Source organism: Gopherus flavomarginatus, chromosome 2 (genome assembly GCF_025201925.1).
Source record: "Gopherus flavomarginatus isolate rGopFla2 chromosome 2, rGopFla2.mat.asm, whole genome shotgun sequence".
NCBI lineage: Eukaryota > Metazoa > Chordata > Testudines > Testudinidae > Gopherus > Gopherus flavomarginatus.
Genome location: NC_066618.1, coordinates 8,949,705 through 8,969,447, shown reverse-complemented (window position 1 = coordinate 8,969,447; position 19,743 = coordinate 8,949,705). Strand labels below are relative to the sequence as shown.

Sequence of the window (19,743 nt, the reverse complement as noted above, 5' to 3'; positions counted from 1 at the left end):
CAGGATTCAGCCAAAAATGTGCATAAAACCACACCTCTCATATACCAATAGTAAGAAGCATTATTCCTATAATAGCAGAAGGGGACACAGGGAAATTGCAAAAGGCACCTATACAGGATGCCCAGATAATGTACAGAGATAAAAACATGTAACTTTCAGATTTAAAAAGGATGATGAGTCACATCCTTCTTTCATTTTAGGAAACTTTTAATCTCTTCTCTTAAGACATCTTCTAAGTATAAAATGCATGAAGACTCTAAAGCGGTATTATGGACAGCTATTTTAAATAGAGTACCTCAGCCTTATATTTGTTGTCTGCTGGAGTATTATTGTATGAGTATGAGCCTTAATAGCAAGCTTTGCATCCCGTGACATTTTTTCCATAAGCAAAACTTGTATTAAAAATACTTCAGAAATTAGTTTCTTTTCCTTTTTACCATGCACTGTTAAGGCAGCTGTGGTCTTCTGGTCTCCACACACACAGGTGTAATCTCCAGCATCCTTCAGGTCTAAACCATGGACCACCAGCTCCACAAGGCAACCTTCCTGTCTCATTGTGTACTTGTCATTCGGTTTGAGCACTTTGTGCCCCTTCTTCCACTCCACTGGGGCAGCGACCTTGGTCAGCTCACAGTGCAGAGTGGCTGTTCCACCTTCTGTGGCTTCCTCACTGCACATTTCTTCTTTGAAAGATGGAGGCAGAGCTGAAGGATGCAATATATACAGTGCGTTACAGACTGATGACAATTAGCTGCTGTAGTTGAAAAACAGAAGGTGGAGGGGAAATCAGAAAAGAATGAAGGAGGACAGAGCTTGAGAAGAATGGAGGAGAAACAGCAGAGAAGTGAAAAGTGATATTATATCCCAATTGAAATGTATGTCTGAATTCTTTTATTTTTTAGGCTGTTTTTACACTTGTGAAATGTCACTGGCCTCAATAAATTTACTCCGGACTTACATAACATAAGAACGGCCATACTGTCTTTCAACAGTGGCCAATGTCGGTGCTTAAGAGCGAATGAACAGAAAAGGAGACCATCGAGTGGATCCATCCCCTGTTGTCCACTCACAGCTTCTGGCTATCAGAGGCTAGAGACACTCAGAATATGGGGTTGCATCCCTGACCATCTTGGCTAAGAGCCATTGTTGGACCTATCTTTCATGTCGAGGTGGGGGGACATTAAGACCATAATCTTTAGTATCCTCCACCTAGATCCAAGATAATTAGCTCTCTTAATGGCCTCCTTCTGTCTCATTTTGTATTTCTCACTTGCTTTCAATTCCTTCTGCCCCCTTTTCCCACTCCACTAGAGCTGCCTTGGTTAGTTGACTGTGAGGCATGGTTCCTTGCTTTGGTTTTCTCTTCATTCTTTAGTTCTTCTTTTAAAAATGCAGTCAGGGCTGATGAGCTCACCATGAGCAGAGAAGTGATCAAAACTCCACAGAACTTTGAACCCTAACTTGTCGTCCTTCCCCAGGATATGATTTTTCTGCTTATGCATTCCTCATTTATCTTCTTTGGATATCTGTCTTGATACATCTCAACCACCCTCTAAATCTAACAATCTCCTCTAAACAATGTCTGATAACATTTTCATGACTATTGTTCCTGATTAACTACATAGGCTAGTATCTCAGCTTTCAAGTCGTACCTGCACAGTCTCAAATTGGAAAAGAAAACAACATTAAAATGTAAAGGTTGGGTCAGACCAAAATCTCAAATTTGAATCTCAAGTCCAAATTATGAGCCTAAGTCTAATTTCCTTAGATGTGATGTATTTCCCACTTAAACTAGTTTGAAACTGAGGTACTGACTTCAACTGTGATTTTTATATCAGTGTGAAAACAAAACAAGTTTAAATCAAGAAATCATCATCACCTCAGAAAATCAGACTCCAAAGCAAAGCCATCTGAATGGACAATGGCTGCAGGAACAGAACCCTAGTGCAAAACTAATTCTTACAGAGGAAGTTTTGACTAAATTATTCTTGTGATCTGAGTAGTATTTATTTCCCTATACAAATAGTAGACAGACGGGAAAAGAAAATGCCAGAAAAGGAAGATAGCAGAATTGTCAGAGTTGTGTTTTGGGAAAGCAAAAGGCAGAAATTGGATGTGTTAGACAGTACATGAGGATGCAGAATGAGATTTTTCTATACAGGTAGCCTCCAGTTTATCAAAGCTAAGGAATGTTATCCTAAAAAAATGGAGCTGCAGTGAATGAAGCAGACAAGACAGATAAAGGAAATGTGGACACAGAGCCAAGTTTTCCTACCAAGGATGCAGCTGATAAGAAAAATTAAACATAGTTCATGACAAAATATTATTACCATGTACTGTTAAAGCAGCCGTGGTCTGTTGTTCTCCACACACACAAGTATAATCTCCTGTATCCTTCTCATCTAGATCATGGATAACCAGCTCTGCAATGGCACCTTCCAGCCTCATTTTGTATTTCTCACTTGGTTTGAGTACCTCATGCCCTTTCTTCCACTCCACTGGAACAGCCTTGGTCAGCTCACAGTGCAGAGTGGCATTTCCACCTTCTTTACCTTCCTCACTCTTTAGTTCTTCTTTAAAAAGTGCTGGCAAGGCTGAGGGATGCAACACAGACAGAGTGGGCATCAAAATTCCAGAGTTTGAACCCTAATTTCTCTTCTTTTCTCATGATATTTCCATTCAGAATTTCTCATTTATCTTGTTCTAACATCTGCTTCGATATGACTGACACACCAATCCTTAAAAGAAAACAACTCCTGGTACTGTTTGACCATGTTTCTACTTACTGTCCATGACGAATAAGATGGCTTTGAGGTTCCAGGCTCCAGTTATTGTCAGTACCTCACCTCTCACAAGAACATTATAAATGAGATCTCATGCCTACGTCAATGGAATTGACAATTTACGCTGCTTATTAATCTTATTCTACCTATATAGACATGATCTCTTGGAGGCTGGCACATCGACAAGTTTTCAGACCACTTACAAGCTAAAATAATGAAAGCAACTAGACAGCAAAACATAAATCACACACTTCCGGTTTTAAATTGAGGTGCACAGGAAAGCCTCTAAAACATGACCAGAGAATGTTGGTTTTTCATTTATCTCCTCAGAAACCATAACCCCAAAGTAAAAACATCCATAGGAGACACAAGCAATGTCTATAGGAACAAAACTCTGGTGCAAATTTCAGCCAAACCTGCCTCGTGCATAACAAATGTTAACTAGGGAAGGAGAACAGGAAAAGAACAAGGCCTAGAGTTGGAAGAAAGGAAAAATCCATGCTTCAGGGAAGGCCAGGGAGCATTGGGATGTGGTTGGATAAAGCACAATGGGATAGGATAGGATAGGATAGGATAGGATCCTTTTGTATAAACAGCCTCCATGTCTTCAGAGCCAGGGAACGTTATTCCACACAAAAGAAGTTGCAGTGAATGAGGCGGAGAGTAGTAAAACAGATTAAGGAAATGTGAACACAGAGCAAGGATTTATTTCCAATTTTGTTTTTAAGGAGGCAGTAGAATAGAACAGAATAAGCACTGAGAGTGTATTAGCTGACAGTTTATTTTTACCATTTACTGTTAAGGTAGCTGTGGTCTGCTGGTCTCCACACACACACGTATAATCTCCACTGTCCTTCAGCTCCAGATTGCAGATAGCCAGCTCTGCAATGGCACCTTCTTGTCTCATTTTGTATTTCTCACTGACTTTGAGCACTTTGTGCCCTTTCTTCCACTCCACTGGAGCAGCCTTGGTCAGCTTACAGCGCAGAGTCGCTGCTCCATTTTCTGTAGCTTCCAAGCTCTTCAGTTCTTCTTTGAATAGTGGAGGCAGGGCTGAAGAATACAAAATGAGTGGAGAGTGCATGAAAGTTCACACTGGCAGCTGGCTGGTGTGTTGGGGAGAAAATTGAATCCTACAGTGTGAAGACCTGGTCCAATGTCCATAGAATGCAATGGAAAGCCACCCATTGGCTTCAGTGGGCATTGGACAAGGACCTTAAGAAGGATATAAAGTAAAATGGAAGCAGGAAAGGTAGCTGAGAACATTTGCATATACACAATTATTTTCCCCATTATAAACCATAGGAAGAGTAATACAAGCAAATTGCAAGGGCATGAAAAAAGACAAATTGAAAGCATGGGAAAAGAACACAACAAGTTCATAAAATCCAGCTAAGGAAGAGCTTGCCATGGAATAATACTGCTGTCATAAATAAGACAGTAAACCAAAACGCATACATGTAATGTCTCACATCTATTTATTTTACCATGCACTGTTAAGGCAGCTGTGGTCTTCTGGTCTCCACACACACAGGTGTAATCTCCAGCATCCTTCAGGTCTAAACCATGGACCACCAGCTCCACAATGCAACCTTCCTGTCTCATTGTGTACTTGTCATTCGGTCTGAGCACTTTGTGCCCCTTCTTCCACTCCACTGGGGCAGCGACCTTGGTCAGCTCACAGTGCAGAGTGGCTGTTCCACCTTCTGTGGCTTCCTCACTGCACATTTCTTCTTTGAAAGATGGAGGCAGAGCTGAAGGATGCAATATATACAGTGTGTTACAGACTGATGGCAATTAGCTGCTGTAGTTGAAAAACAGGAGGTGGAGGGGAAATCAGAAAAGAATGAAGGAGGACAGAGCTTGAGAAGAATGGAGGAGAAACAGCAGAGAAGTGAAAAGTGATATTATATCCCAGTTGAAATGTATGTCTGAATTCTTGTATTGTTTAGTCTGGTTTTACACTTGTGAAACATAACTGACCTCAGCAGATTTACTCCTGACTTACATAATGTTAAGAACAGCCATACTGGGTCAGCCCAGTATCCTGTCTTCCAGCAGTGGCCACTGCAGGTGCTTAAGGGGGAATCGACAAAAAAGATCAAGTGATCCATCCCTCTGTCGTCTGCTCCCAGCTTCTGGCAATCAGTGGCTGGGACACTCAGAATAGGAGGTTGCATCCCTGAAAATCTTGGCTAAGAACCATTGTTGGACCTATCTTTCACGTCGGGGGTGGGGGGAGACATTAAGACCATAATCTTTAGTATCCTCCACCTAGATCCAAGATAATTAGCTCTCTTAATGGCCTCCTTCTGTCTTATTTTGTATTTCTCACTTGCTTCAGGGGCGGCTCCAGGCCCCAGAACGCCAAGCACATGCTTGGGGGGCATGCCGCGGGGGGCGCTCTGCCGGTCGCTGGGAGGGCGGCAGGCAGGCTGCATTTGGCGGCATGCCTGCGGAGGGTCCACTGGTCCCACGGCTCTGGTGGACCTCCTGCAGGTGTGCCTGCGGAGGGTCTGCTGGTCCCGCGGCTTCAGTGGAGCCACGGGACCAGTGGACCCTCCACAGGCACGCCTGCGGGAGGTCCACCGGAGCCATGGGACTGGCGACTGGCAGAGCGCCCCCCACAGCATGCCGCCATGCTTGGGGCGGCGAAATGTGTAGAGCCACCCTGCTTGCTTTCAATTCCTTCTGCCCCTTTTTTCCACTCCACTAGAGCCGCCTTGGTCAGCTTAATGTGAGGTATGGTTCCTTGCTTTGGTTTTCTCTTAATTCTTTAGTTCTTCTTTTAAAAATGCAATCAGGGCCGATGAACTCACCATGAGCAGAGAAGTGATCAAAACTCCACAGAACTTTGAACCCTAACTTGTCCTCCTTCCCCAGGATATGATTTCTCTGTTTACGCATTCCTCATGACCCTCTTCAGATATCTGCCTTGATATGTCTCACCAACCTTCTAAAGATAACAGTCTCCTCTAAACAATGTCTCATAACATGTTAATGACTATTATTTCCAATTAATTACATGGGCTAGTATCTGAGCATTACAAATGAGATGTTGTGCCTATGTTAATGGAATTGACAATTTACACTGCTAGATATAATCTTATTCTACCTATATGGACACGATCTCTTGGAGGCTGGCACACCGATAAGTTTTCAGACCACTTACAAGCTAAAATAATGAAAGCAACTAGACAGTAAAACATAAATCATACACTTCTGGTTTTAAACGAGGTGCATGGGAAAGCCCCTAAAAGATGACCAGAGAATTTTGGCTTCTCACTTATCTCCTGAGAAATCATAACCCAAAATAAAAACATCCAAAAGAGACACAAACAATGGCTACAGGAACAAAGCTCTAGTGCAAGACTAATTCCTATGACGAAAATTTCAGACAACCCTGCCTCATGCACAATGAATGTTAACTAGGGAAGGATGACAGGAAAAGATCACTGCCCAGAAAAAGAGGAGTCGGAAGAAAGGAAAAATCCATGCTTCAGGGAAGGACAAAGAGCATTAGGATGAGTCAGATAAAGCATGATGGGATAGGATGGGATCTTTTTGTATAAATAGCCTCCATTTCTTCTGAGCCAAGGAACATTATTCCAAACAATAGGAGTTGCAATGAATGAGGTGGACAGAAGTACAACAGATAAAGCAAATGTGAACCCAGAGCAAAGATTCATTTCCAAATTTGTTTCTAAGGAGGCAGCAGAATAAAACAGAATAAGCACTGAGAGTGTATTAGCTGACAGTTAATTTTTACCATTTACTGTTAAGGTAGCTGTGGTCTGCTGGTCTCCACACACACAGGTATAATCATCAGTATCCTTCACCTCCAGATTGTGGATCACCAGCTCTGCCATGGCACCTTCTTGTCTCATTTTGTATTTCTCACTTGCTTTGAGCACCTTGTGCCCTTTCTTCCACTCCACCTGAGCAGCTTTGGTCAGTTCACAGCGCAGAGTGGCAGCCTCACCTTCTGTCACTTCCTTGTTCCTCAATTCTTCTTTGAAATGTGCGGGCAGAGCTGAGGACACAATAGACCAGATGTTAACACTTATGGAAGTATCCCTAGGGGCTGGGGTCAGCTGATGAAATGGAGGTGGAGGAAAATGAGAAAAATACACAAAATGAAAGCGCTTGAGAAAAACTGAAAGGAACTTCCTTTACTTTCTCCTCTTTGAGGAGTGGATCGGCAATGCCCAGGAATTCTGACCCAAAGTATTGTCCCGTATAAAGAAATGAATAGTAGAGAGGATGGAAGAAGCAACAGAGAAATGGCAAATTAATATCAAGCTCATTACATGATTCCAGTGGCAGATAGTTTGAGTTTCAGGAGTGATACTAGAAAATTAGTATTCATATTAGTACTGAATATTGATAGGGTGTTTTTTTTACCATGTACTGTTAAAGCAGCTGTTGTCTTCTGATCCCCAGACACACAGGTATAATCTCTAGCATCCTTCAGTTCTACATCATGGATAACCAACTCTGCAATGGCACCCTGCTGCCTCATTTTATATTTGTCACTTGTTTTGAGCACATTGTGCCCTATTTTCCACTCCACAGGAGCAGCTTTGCTTAGTTCACAGTGCAGAGTGACTGATCCACCTTCTGTAACTTCCTCGTTCTTTAGTTCTTGCTTGAAAAGTACAGGCAGGGCTGGGGAATATGAGGTAAACAGACAATGCATTAAAACTGAAAAGTCTGTGGTAAGTGGCTAGGGTGACCAGGCAGCAAATGTGAAAAATCAGGATGAGGGGTGGGGAGTAATAGGAGCCTATATAAGAAAAAGACCCAAAAATCAGGACTGTCCTTACAAAATCGGGACATCTGGTCACCCTATAAGTGGCTAGTATCATGTTCTAATGCTGAAGCCTTTCACCTCTCATAATTTAGGATCAAATCTGGTTAGTTTTGGGATTTCACTCTGGCCATTCAGATTGTGGTCAATATCGTTACACCCCAGATAATAAAATTCATTTGACAATCACGGCACGGAGGAAGCTCAACATACAATGGATCAGCTTGGTTTGAGGTGGACTATAAAAAGTGTGTGAGGAAACGTATATAATATGTGCCCTGCTCCACATCTACATTCAATCCAGCCAGTCTCCACATTGGATGATCACTAACATAGAATATTTTTTTTTAATTTACCATCTGTCATATGGAAACAGGAAGTTCTCCTTTTTCAGATATACAGAAATGAATAAGAGCCAAAGAGAATTAGGTGAATCTTCTGTGGAACAATCATGAGTTTCATAGGAACAAAGGGTAGAGTATTAAGCATTAATTTGGAATATATTATTTACCATTTACTATCAACGCAGCTGTGGTCTGCTGGTCGCCACACATGCATGTGTAATCTCCTGCATCCTGCAGACCTAGATCATGGATCTCCAGCTCAGCAGTGACACTATCCTGCCTTATGCTGTATTTTTCACTCGCCTTGAGTATCTTGTGCCCTTTCTTCCACTCCACTGAAGCAGGCTTGTTCAGCTCACAGTGCAGAGTGGCGGTTCTGCCTTCTGTGACTTCCAAGTTCTTCAGTTCTTCTTTGAAAAGTGCAGGCAGAGCTGAGGATCACAGAATGGATGGACAGCGCATTAAACATTGTAAGTGCCAGATGGCTGGTGTGATTGGGGGAAAATGGAAAAAAATTACATTGTAAGGAGAAAGCAAGAAAAACAGCATGAACAAAGGAAGCTAAGAACTCTTTGGGTTGCAATCAGCTTCCTTTCCTCACACTGTATTTCAGGACTATTAATGCACCCAGCAGAATTCCAAGGAATAAGACAAGCAATAAAGAGCAAAGTAACAAAAAATTATAAATACATATAAACAATTAACAACTAAAAAAAAAAAAGCTCCAGACATAGATGCAGGCACAATGAATAGTAGATGGAGTGGTATGCAATTGAATTTTGATTTTTTGTTTTACCATGCACTATCAAGCCAGCAGTTGTCTTCTGGTCTTCACATACACAGGTATAATCTCCAGCATCCTTCAGTTCTACATCATGGATAACCAGTTTAACAACAGCACCCTCCTGTCTCATTTTGTATTTGTCACTCGCTTTGAGCAAACTGTCCCCTTTCATCCACTCTACTTGAGCGGCTTTGGTCAGTGCACAGCGCAGAGTGGCTGTACCACCTTCTCTAACTTCCTCGTTCTTCAGTTCTTCTTTGATGAGAGCCGGCAGAGCTGGAGGATGTAAAAGACAGAGCATTAAAATGGAGCTCTGAGCACAACCACCAGAGAATAGATGGAAGAAGGGGACATAGAAAACGTCATAGGCTAGAAGAAGGGGATAAAAGTAGAAAATGTCTTCGGGCGTGTGATGGGGAGGACTCCCCACACTGGCACTGCATAGCTGAATTGGGCCAGGTGGGACCAATCAGCCAATTAGGCTGCAATCTGGGAAAATTAGGCCTGGGAGGAAAGCCCTAATTAGGGGAAACTCAACTGTGTGGGAATGGGCGGGACTTATAGAAAGACAGGAACTTGGACGCAGAGGGGGCTGCAGGGAGGTAGTCTGCAGGGAGGTGTGTTGGGGGGGAGACAAATACCTGCTGGTTACTCCCTGGGAGGAAGGAGTTGAGAGGCTGGCAAACCCAGAGGAGTGAGGAGGGCCAGGAGGAAAGGAAGAGGTGCAGAGAAAGGCAGCAAGATGCAGGAAGGAATCACATCTTGGCTGCTGCTTAGAAGGTCCCTGAGCTGGAACCTGGAGTAGAGGGTGGGCTCGGGATCCCCTTACCAGCCACTGAGGGAGTGACACCTGGGGCAGAGAATGGGAGGACTGCCTGAGATTGCTGGCGAGCAGGGACTTTGATACACATCCCCAGAAGGGAAAACCACCCACTGAGCTGGCCGGGCAGCTGAGTCACAAAGCAGAGGCTGCAGTTCCTGGAGTCAGAGAGGGACCACAGAGGGAGAAACAGAGTGCATCCACAGGAAGAAGCATGGGCAGTGCAGAGCTAGTCCCCAGAACGGCCAAGAGAGAGACCCACCTGTAGTGAGCAGAGCACCCATCACATGGCCTGATCCCACACTTATTCCGTAATGAGTGGTAACTGGATCAGGCTGTTCACACAGATATTGTATTATGGAGTTGGGGGTACTGGGGAGGGAGGTTCAACAAAAAACAAATGAATGACAATGACTCCTATATGCAATAAATATACTAAGGGAAAAAACACAGAAATGACAGATTACACAAGGACAGATGCTTGAAACCACTGGATGAACCTGAAAATTATGAAAGTTATTAGAAAATTATGAACTTCATTATGAAACTTGTTATTACCATGTACTGCCAAGACAGCTGTGCTCTGCTGATCTCCACACACACAGGTATAATCACCAGCATCATTGTCATCTAGATTATGGATCTCCAGCTCTGCAGTGGTATCCTTCTGCCTCATTTTGTATTTGTCACTTGGCTTGAGCACCTTGTGTCCCTTCTTCCACTCCACTGGGGCAGCCTTGCTCAGCTCACATCGCAGAGTGGCTGCACCACCTTCTGTGGCTTCTTCATTTCTTAATTCTTCTTGGAAAAGTACCGGTAGGGCTGAGGAACAAAGAGTGAGGAAACATTCTCACAACCTCCAGGGATGACTAATAAATTAAAACGAGGTTGATGGTCACAAGCTTCTGTCCATGCCTAAACATTCTTCCACTCATTATGGAATTGGCCACCTCCTAAGTGGCTCAAGACTGGAAGAGAAAATGTCTTACTGGTAAGGATGACGACAGAAGGAGGAGAGTCAGGCAAGAACAGAGATTCAGGAACTCTGAATTCAGCTCCTGGTTCAAGCCCAGAATTTCTTTGTGACCTTGGACAAGTGCCCCATGGGCAGGATGATAATACTTCCCTACCTGATAGGGAGATTATGCAGATAAACCTGAATAATGTCTCAGATACTGCAGTGATGTGGGCCAAATAAGTAGACAAATATGCAGGATGTAGTTAGAATTGTAAGAAAGACTGCAGAGAACCAGCTCCTGCTTGCAGTGTTACTATCCTGAGCCCTTCAAATTGTCAGCCAAATGTTAACAAATTACAACCTAAGACCTCTCGTCTCATTTAAGAAATATAAAAATTCCAGCCTGACCTTCTCTCCTGGCTCATTCTGAAACAAGCAACACAAAAACAATGCAAGTAAGTGAAATCCTTCCAGCAGAAGTACAATGTAAGCATGTGTAAGCATGCACAGATTAGATGGGAAATAGAAAAACACACAGGGTGTTAAGGGCAAGTACAAGAAGTAGGGCTCCAGTGAGTTAGATGGAGATCGGGGGAAAAGAAGGAAAATTATTATAGAAGAGTCTGATTACAGTAAGATGAGAATGGGAGCTCAGTGGCTGTCAGTATTGAGTTTTCCAAAGGGGATAGTAGAAAAATCACACAGTTAAAAAACAATTGTTTTTTTTTTTTTTTTTACCGTGCACTGTCAAAGCTGCAGTTGTCTTCTGGTCTCCACATACACAGGTATAATCGCCAGAGTCCTTGACTTCTAAATCATGGATTACTAGTTCTGCAATGGCACCTTCCTGCCTCATTGTATATTTGTCACTTGGTACGAGCGCCTTATGCTTCTTTTTCCACTCCACCGAAGCAATCTTGGTCAGCTGACAGCGCAAAGTGGCTCTCCCACCTTCCGTGGCTTCCTCATTTGTCATTTCTTCCTTGAAACGTGCAGGCAGAGCTGAGGAGTTCAGAATGGACAGAGTATATGAACAGTCACATTATGGCAACTACCTGGCACAGACTTTGAACACACTAACCCACAGGATTATCAAATTGTGATCCATGGGCCACCAGTGGTCTGCAAATTCTTCCCTGAAACAGAATTCATCAAACCGAGGACCACATAGTGGTGGGTTGCGGGGTTCGGAAAAGACCCTATCCTAAGGCAGATCACTCTTTTATAAGGTGCCCCACAGAACGAAACAGCTAGAGAAACATCCTCATCTTTCAGATCCACTTCAGGGCAGGGACCTCCTTTTTACTGTATTTGTAGCATGCCTAGAACAAATTATTCTAAACCTGACTGAAGTTTTTAGGAGCTATTGTAATACAAATAATAAACAAAATAATAGGGCCACAAATGAAACAGCACTGGCTGACATCTCACTTCTCATTTAGATGTGTCCTTGCAATATGTCTAGTTCAATATAACATGACTGTCAGTACCTCCCCAAGGAAATTCTTCTTCTTTCAGATGGCTTGGGTAGGGAGCAACGATTACAAATTTATATCTAGATTTGATTGCCAGCACATGGCTGCACCAGTGAGCTGGTGAAAGTCCTTCAAGGCCGTGGCAAAAGAACAAAGGAGACATGATGTGCTCCATTGCTTGTGTCTGGTGACCACAGTCATATACGGGTGTTTGCCTCATTTTCCATTTAGAGAGAGTTTTAAAGAGCAAGACAACAACCTTCACATGGTGCTCCTGTTAAGTGTTGGTGGTTTTCGTGCTTTGTGCAAATTCACTAACATATCAATGTGGTCAACTAGCCACTGGATGTCGTATTACTGACCTCCCCGTGAAAGTAGCAATGATTATATTTCCTCCCAAGGAAATGTAATAAGTGTTCAGAATTCACAAGGAAATATTTCTATTATCACGGTGTTGGCTTATATCATGATATTCCGCATTCTTGGAATGTAACATCATAACATTTATCATGATAAAATTAATGTTACCGTTTTAACACCTACTATTGAACATGAAAATCAGATGGAGTTGTAGTTGAAATCGAGGTGTATTTCCCAACTCTCTGTGGAAATTTCTGCAATGAGTGCATGACCAACATCTGGTCCAAACAATGCAAAAAGTCTATTTCTATTTCAGCTAAAATTTTGCTAAATTCATCAGCAATATTTAAGAAAATTACAGCACATGGATTTTAACTTTTTAGTTATACAGACTAAATTATCGCAGGCTGAAAGCAGGGCTATAATCCAGTTGATGATACCATTATTTTTCACAGAACAGATAGTAGAAAATTATGCACTTAATTTGGGATATATTATTTACCATTCACTGTTAAGGCAGCTGTGGTTTTTTGGTCTCCATACATGCATGTATAATCTCCAGCATCTGTCAGATCTAAATCATGGATCACTAACTCAGCAATGGTGCCTTCCTGTCTCATTCTAAATTTGTCGCTTGGTTTGAGCACTTTGGGCCCCTTCTTCCATTCCACGGGGGCAGCAACCTTGGTCAGCTCACAGTGCAGAATGGCTGCTTCACCTTCTCTGGCTTCCAAATTCTTCAATTCTTTTTTAAAACGTGGAGGAAGGACTGAGGAGCATAGGATGAACAGACTATATTAAAATTCAAGAAATAACTGCAGCTGGGTGGCTCCAGTAGATTAGTGTATTAATCTTCAGTCTCTAGTAATTTGGGTTACAACGTACAGTATCTAAGAACCAAATTAAAATGATTTCATGGGTCTCATTTGAGTCCCTGGTTCACATTTTTCCGGTGCACTAAATTCAGAACATTACGACCAAGCTGGCAGTCTGTTCTCTGAGACAGTCAAGCTCAGTGTTAGAACAGCTGTGGTGCAGCAGCTTAGGACTGAGAGTCATCGTCTGACATATATAATAGAAGAAAGCTTGCCCTGAACTTTCAAGAAGGTACGCCTAGTCTGCTTGTGGTGTTATTAGGTTAGCATTTAAAACGTATCCAATGTACTATTTAAAATTGCAAGCTATTACGGGCCACTTGGTTTCCCACTCATCTTCTCTCAAGTTACCTATAAAAATAAATGAAATCTCAGTAATATGATTAAAGAAATGAATTAAGGGGAAAATTCAAACTGTTGCATGTAATTTTGCCATGACTTAATTATTTACCCCCAAATTCTATTAACAAGACAAAAAGGAGCAAAAAAACCTCCATAATGTTATACCAAACCCAAATAATGGAATTTAAGTGAAGAAAATTCACAGTGGTTGTTATAAATACAGTAGCAATATAAAATGACAGAGGATATCAAGATCAGTTTGTGATCCTAGTTGCAATCATAGATGACATTGTAGAAAATCCCATATTATTTTTTGTTTACCATGCACTGTCAAGGATGCAGTGGTTTTCTGGTCTCCACATACACAAGTATAATCTCCAGCATCCTGTTCCTCCAGGTCATGGATTGTCAGCTCAGCAATGGCATCCTTCAGTCTCAATTTATATTTGTCACTAGCTTTGAGCACCTTTTGATCCTTCATCCACTCCACTGGAGCAGCTTTGGTCAACTCACAGTGGAGAGTAGCTGTCCCACTTTCTGTGGCTTCCTCATTTTTGAGTTCTTTTTTGAATAGTGCAGGCAGGGCTGGGGGATGTAATAGGGACAGAAAGTGCATCAAAATCCATAAACTCAGACTTTAATTTACACCTTTGTTTTAAATTACTAGATCTTGATTTATGCAGTGTTGTTGTAGCTATGACAGTCCCAGGACATCAGAGAGAGAAGGTGAGTGAGGTAATACCTTCTATTGGACCAATTTCTGTAGTTGAGAAAGACATGCTTTCCATCTTACACAGAATCTCTCTCACCAACAGAAGTTGGCCCAATAAAAAATATTACCTTACCCACCTTGTCTCTTTATATATTGATTTAGCAGCCTAACCATACGTGCGGCATCAAGACACAACTTCTAGAACATGATAATTGTCAGTTCAGTATCAAAGATATCTTTCGTGAGAAGTATTCAAACCACCAGTAATAAGGTTTTTGATGGGCCTATAAACAACTATGCAGAAGATAGTTTGTGGGGAAAAGGAAGTGTGGGCTTGGCGTGAAAGAGAAGACTGCATTTGGGTTGGGAGAAAGAAGGAAGGAATAAAATGCAAGGAAAGGGGACAGAAGGTAGATGTGCTTCAGAGGTTAAACTAGGATTTCAAAAGCATCTGAATGTTGAGACTTATCTAAACTGAACAGGACCTCTTAAGATTCACCCACTGATCGGCACTATACGTAAATTAACACTGCTGATAGCATAATTAAGACTGTTTTGTATCACTCACCATCAGCGGTGCTGGATCAATTTTTATAGTGGGGGTGCTGGTGATGGAAATCATGGAAACCATGTATTTGGTGTTTGTTATTACAATTTCAAGCCAGGAGGTACAGCAATACCCTAATTCCAGAACCACTGCTCACGACAGCAAAACTAACAATCAAATTGCCATTGGCACGCATCCGATTAGATGTTGTAATTTCATCATTAGCACATATCACTGTCACCCCCAAGAAATATTGGGAACCATTTAATCTCAAGAGTCTGATTTCTCCAAAAAGTCCATTAGCAAATAGAAGCCAAAATTTTCAAATATGGTTTCCTCAAGTTAGGCACTGAAATCCATTGACTTCAGTGAGAGTCGTGAGTATTCAAATCCTCTGAAAATTAGGCCATTTTTATTTAGAAGCCTGAGTACATTCTTAGGGGCCTACAAAATGTTGGCTTTACTAAGTACAGATAAAGTTTTTACTCTGTAAAGACTCAAAACGGATCTAGAAAAGGAAGGCATCTGTACCCCCCTTTAGTTCACAATAAGGAAGACCATTTTAATACCAAGAGACAAGTTGAGGTGAAATGAAATACAGACCAGCACTACAGAAACAAAAAAAAGGAAAGGTGAAAAGTAACTCTAAAACAGGTCAGGAAGGGAATTTCCAAAGGGAGTGAAGCTCTCTGGAATCTCTCTCTTGTAAGGTGGAATTTTTGTTTACCATGGACTGTCAAGATAGCAGAGGTCTTCTGGTCTCCACACACACAGGTATAATCATCTGTATCTTCTACATCCAGGTCACGGATCAACAGCTCTGCAATGGCACCTTCCTGTCGCATTCTGTACTTTTCACTGGGTTTGAGTGGTTTTTGCCCCTTCTTCCACTCCACTAGGACAGGGACTTTGCTCAGCTCACAGTGCAGAGTGGCTGTTGCACCTTCTGAGGCTTCCTTATTCTTCAATCCCTCTTTGAAAAATGCGGGCAGGACTGAAGGACAGCAATAAGGACAATTGGATTTAAAAATCAGAAAAGTCAAAACTAAATGTTACCCTCATTTTTCAGTTAATTCCTCCTTAGTTATCAGAACCAGACCATTAACTGTCATTAGACCAGCTTCACTGCTCTCAAATAATCAGTATGAGAAAAAAATAGATAATCAGATAACCCCTATCCCCCAGAAATGCACTCAGTATTTGTAGAAAGGAGCAGAAGCCTCACACATTATCATCACAAATCATTACAGAAGGAAGTGGACAAAAGGATCAGAAGAGCAGGTCAGAAAACCATGTTTTTCCCTGTGAAATTTCAAATGAAAAAATTTTCATTCAAAACTTTTTAGTTGAAACATTTTGGTTTTTCCATGAGAAGTTTCAAAATGAATTTTTTCTTGTTTCAACTTGAGATTTCTACACAAAATGAAATGCCATTCTAAGTCAAAACAAAATAAAGTCTCATTTTGAAATGTTAATTTAAAAGGGAAATTTTGTTTAGCAATATCCTGAAGGAAACAAATTTTTTTTTACCTGATTTGACCTTTTTCCTCATAAAAATAAATGTCTGTTTCAGCAAAAACTATATTTTTCAGCGGGAAAACTTTCCACATGAAAAGTTTTGACTTTATTTGTGAGAGCATGGGAACTCTACAGCAATGCCCTCTACATACCGGACTGTATGTAATCACTTTTCTGTCTCAAAGTTGGGGCACAGGGAAAGAAACAATGTTTCTTAAGGACGGAATGGGATGTAACTTTTCAGTTTGTTGTAAAGCCTAAATATTAGTCAGGCTACAGGTCTTTCTAAGCTAACAGCTTATTGGGAGCATGAGTAGAACAATAACTCCAACAAAGAAACCTCCAGTGAAGAAACAATGGCCTGGAAACAGAAAGGCAGCAGCTGTTCTAGCTATGCAGGGTCCCAGTCTTATGGGTTTGTCCGATTCTTGTCTATTCTCACTGTTTTTGCGTGTCTGTAAGAGTTTGATCCAAACCTGACTGAAGTCAATGAGCAGCTTTTCATTGACTTCAATAAGCTTTGAATCAGGACCTTTGTGAGGAATGAAAAAGGTCTGTAGGTTACATTGGGAAAGGAGTGTGTCTATCCAAAGCAATGGAGGGAAAAAACAATTATTTTGCTTCTTCTTTTACCATTTACAGTTACAGATGCCATAGTCTGTTGGTCTCCACACATACAAGTATAATTTCCAGCATCTGTCACTTCTAGATCTTGGATTATCAATTCAACAACACCACCTTCCCGTCTCATTTTATACTTGTCGCTCAGTTTGAGGGTCTTGTGTCCCTTCTTCCACTCCACGGTAGGAGCAACCTTGTTTAGCTCGCAGTGCAGAATGGCACTTTCGCCTTCTGTAGCTTCTTGATTCTTCAGTTCTTTGGTGAAAAGTGTAGGCAGAACTGCAGAATGAATGTGATATGGACAGAAGGGCATCAGAGCGGAGAAACTCAGAACTATGAATGCTCTCCTCTGTTAGTTACCTAAGTCAATGTTGTCACTGTTGTCCCAAAGACTGAATTTTTTTAAAAGGTCTCAGTTGGGCTTTTGATTTTGTGCCCTCAATTGTGGAGGCTTATTTTATAGCATTTCAACATCTATCAATCTGATTTGTTGATAAAAATCAGGTGATTATATATCATAATGCTGCATAACTGTTAGTATTTGTCTCAGCAAAATCACAGGCGTACAATCAGAGGCCACTTTTCAATATCAAGCCCAAAATGTTTTCCCTTGACATAAGTAATATCCATGCAGATTAGTATCTGGTTTATTACAGTGTCTGTGTTCTCTCTAAAACAGAACTCTTTAGAAGGGAACGTAACTAGAAACCATGGTGTCAACTTTTTGCAGAGCTAAAATATTTTAGAGGGGCCAAGAAAGAGTTCAAAATAAGTGATAGAATCTACAACAGCATAAAAAAATTATCATTTTCACTAAAATATCCTCTGTGTAATGGCATAAGATGATCATCATAATCTGGTCACCTTAAAAACACAGCCCCAACATTCCAAGTAATTTGAAGTGAGATAATATAGTCCCATTTTGTAACCCGATCCCTAAGAAAAAACTTTCAAACAACCACATATACAGACCAAAAGACTAGACTGAATTTGTATTTGAGTTGGAGAAAAGAAACATTTAGTTGTCTGTACTACCTTTGATATTTTTACATATAATGCCTATGAATGCAATTACGTGCAGCTCTCAAGGGGAGGAAAGAGAGGGAGAACGCAAAGAAAGAAAAAGAAATTAAATACTCAGGGATACCGTGGGTGGAATGAAGGTGAGGATAAAACATTATATTGGAAAAGGAATCTGAAAAGGGAGGAAATTATAGAGTTATATTGTTTTATCTGGGATATATGTTGCGTGTTTCTTTTTACCATTCACTGTCAAGGTAGCTGTAGTCTGCTGTTCTCCACACACACAGGTGTAATCTCCAGCATCCGTCAAATCCAGATTATGGATCAACAGTTCAGCAAAGGGACCCTCCTGGCTTATTTTGAATTTTTCACTTGGTCTGAGTGCCTTTTGTCCCTTCTTCCACTCCACTGGGGCGGGCTTGCTCAATTTACAGTGCAGAGTGACTGTCCCACCCTCTGAAACTTCCTTGTTATTCAGTTTTTCTTGGAAAAGTGCAGGCAAGGCTGAAGAACACAATATAGACAGAGACTGTATCAGAACCAGAATTCAGTGAGTAGGGTGTTTTTGTGGGACATCAGATTGTGATAACACATTTTTTTCCAATCACACATTTCAAAGCCCTAAAAGGAGGAAATTAAGCAAAATATACAGTTAAATACATGTGCATCATTCCTAGAATGGAGACAGCTTGCAGCAATAAAGATGAGAATAAGTTGCGCAAATAAAAGGAAAAGAAATGAGGAAACATAACTAGACTGTGGCAAACCAATACCACACGGGGAGTGTTCTTTATAAAGGTGGCCCGGTGTCACCACAAAGATGAGGATATGAGTCCTCTTTCCAAAACTGCACTGAACAAGGGATCATAGGAGCTGCCATGGATCAGTGTGAATGCTGAATGCCAACCTCTTGAGTTCCATAGAGGAGATAAATATAAAACAACCTATTTAATTTTGGGCACATTTACCATTCACTGTTAGAGCAGCTGTTGTCTTCTGGTCACCACACAAGCAAGTGTAATCTCCTGCATCCGCCAAATCTAGGTCTTGGATAACCAACTCAGCAAAGCGGCCTTCCTGCCTCATTCTGTATTTGCCACTTGGTTTCAGCACCTTTTGATCCTTCATCCACTCAACTGACCCAACAGCCTTGGTCAGCTCACAGTGCAGTGTGGCTGTTCCACTCTCAGTGACTTCCTCGTTCTTCAGTTCCTTTTTGAAACGTACGGGTAGGGCTGAGGGAGGCAGAACGAACAAATATTTCATCCAAATGCCACAAACTTGGAACTACAAAGTGTTTTCCTTGGGCAACGACTGAACCATAATTTTTTTTTTAACTCCATGGGCCTCATCACAACACTTTTACACCAAGCATGATCTGACATTTGTCTAGCTGGAAACAATAGCTTTCAGGTGGATTGTTCTCTGGGAATCAAAGTCCCCAGTAAAGCAAGACTTTTGTGACAGACAACAGAGGAAGTGATTGACTGTATTATCATGGAAGTGATTGACTGTACTTAATCCCCTCAACAGAGAGGTTGATAATTGCTCAAGGGGTCTCATGCGTCAATACTAATTCAGTAAAATATACGTGCATGTCCTTTGCCTGGTTAGCATTCTTTAGAAGACTTTATATTGCACACACATGCACTGAATTCTGTCAGGGTAGAGGACAAATGGACATAGGATCCACAGCACGATGTGCAAAAAAGAACATAGAGAAGGACACAGATAAATGTTGTTAGGAAATAGTAAAAGGGGTGGGGGAACT

At 41.5% G+C, this 19,743-nt stretch overlaps 2 protein-coding genes across 51 annotated transcripts in view; one reads left to right on the top strand and one right to left on the bottom strand.

The window, feature by feature from the left end:
- LOC127045875 (5-beta-cholestane-3-alpha,7-alpha-diol 12-alpha-hydroxylase) overlaps positions 1-19,743 on the top strand; it is a 331,656-nt gene that overhangs the window by 164,040 nt on the left and 147,873 nt on the right. The gene's annotated exons all lie outside the window — the stretch shown is intronic.
- OBSCN (obscurin, cytoskeletal calmodulin and titin-interacting RhoGEF) overlaps positions 1-19,743 on the bottom strand; it is a 301,886-nt gene that overhangs the window by 144,872 nt on the left and 137,271 nt on the right. For 45 of the 50 annotated variants that reach the window (XM_050942340.1, XM_050942350.1, XM_050942329.1 and 42 more), the window contains 16 exons: positions 18,941-19,207; positions 18,213-18,476; positions 16,962-17,228; positions 15,538-15,804; positions 13,873-14,136; positions 12,837-13,103; positions 11,238-11,501; positions 10,100-10,363; positions 8,734-8,997; positions 8,105-8,368; positions 7,188-7,451; positions 6,553-6,816; positions 4,256-4,537; positions 3,573-3,836; positions 2,331-2,594; positions 438-704 (listed from right to left, as the gene is read on the bottom strand). In XM_050942340.1, coding sequence (XP_050798297.1) covers positions 438-704; positions 2,331-2,594; positions 3,573-3,836; positions 4,256-4,537; positions 6,553-6,816; positions 7,188-7,451; positions 8,105-8,368; positions 8,734-8,997; positions 10,100-10,363; positions 11,238-11,501; positions 12,837-13,103; positions 13,873-14,136; positions 15,538-15,804; positions 16,962-17,228; positions 18,213-18,476; positions 18,941-19,207 — 4,257 coding nt within the window. The remainder of the gene's footprint in view (positions 1-437; positions 705-2,330; positions 2,595-3,572; positions 3,837-4,255; positions 4,538-6,552; positions 6,817-7,187; positions 7,452-8,104; positions 8,369-8,733; positions 8,998-10,099; positions 10,364-11,237; positions 11,502-12,836; positions 13,104-13,872; positions 14,137-15,537; positions 15,805-16,961; positions 17,229-18,212; positions 18,477-18,940; positions 19,208-19,743) is intronic. The other 5 variants (XM_050942320.1, XM_050942333.1, XM_050942321.1 and 2 more) reach the window with 5 other exon arrangements.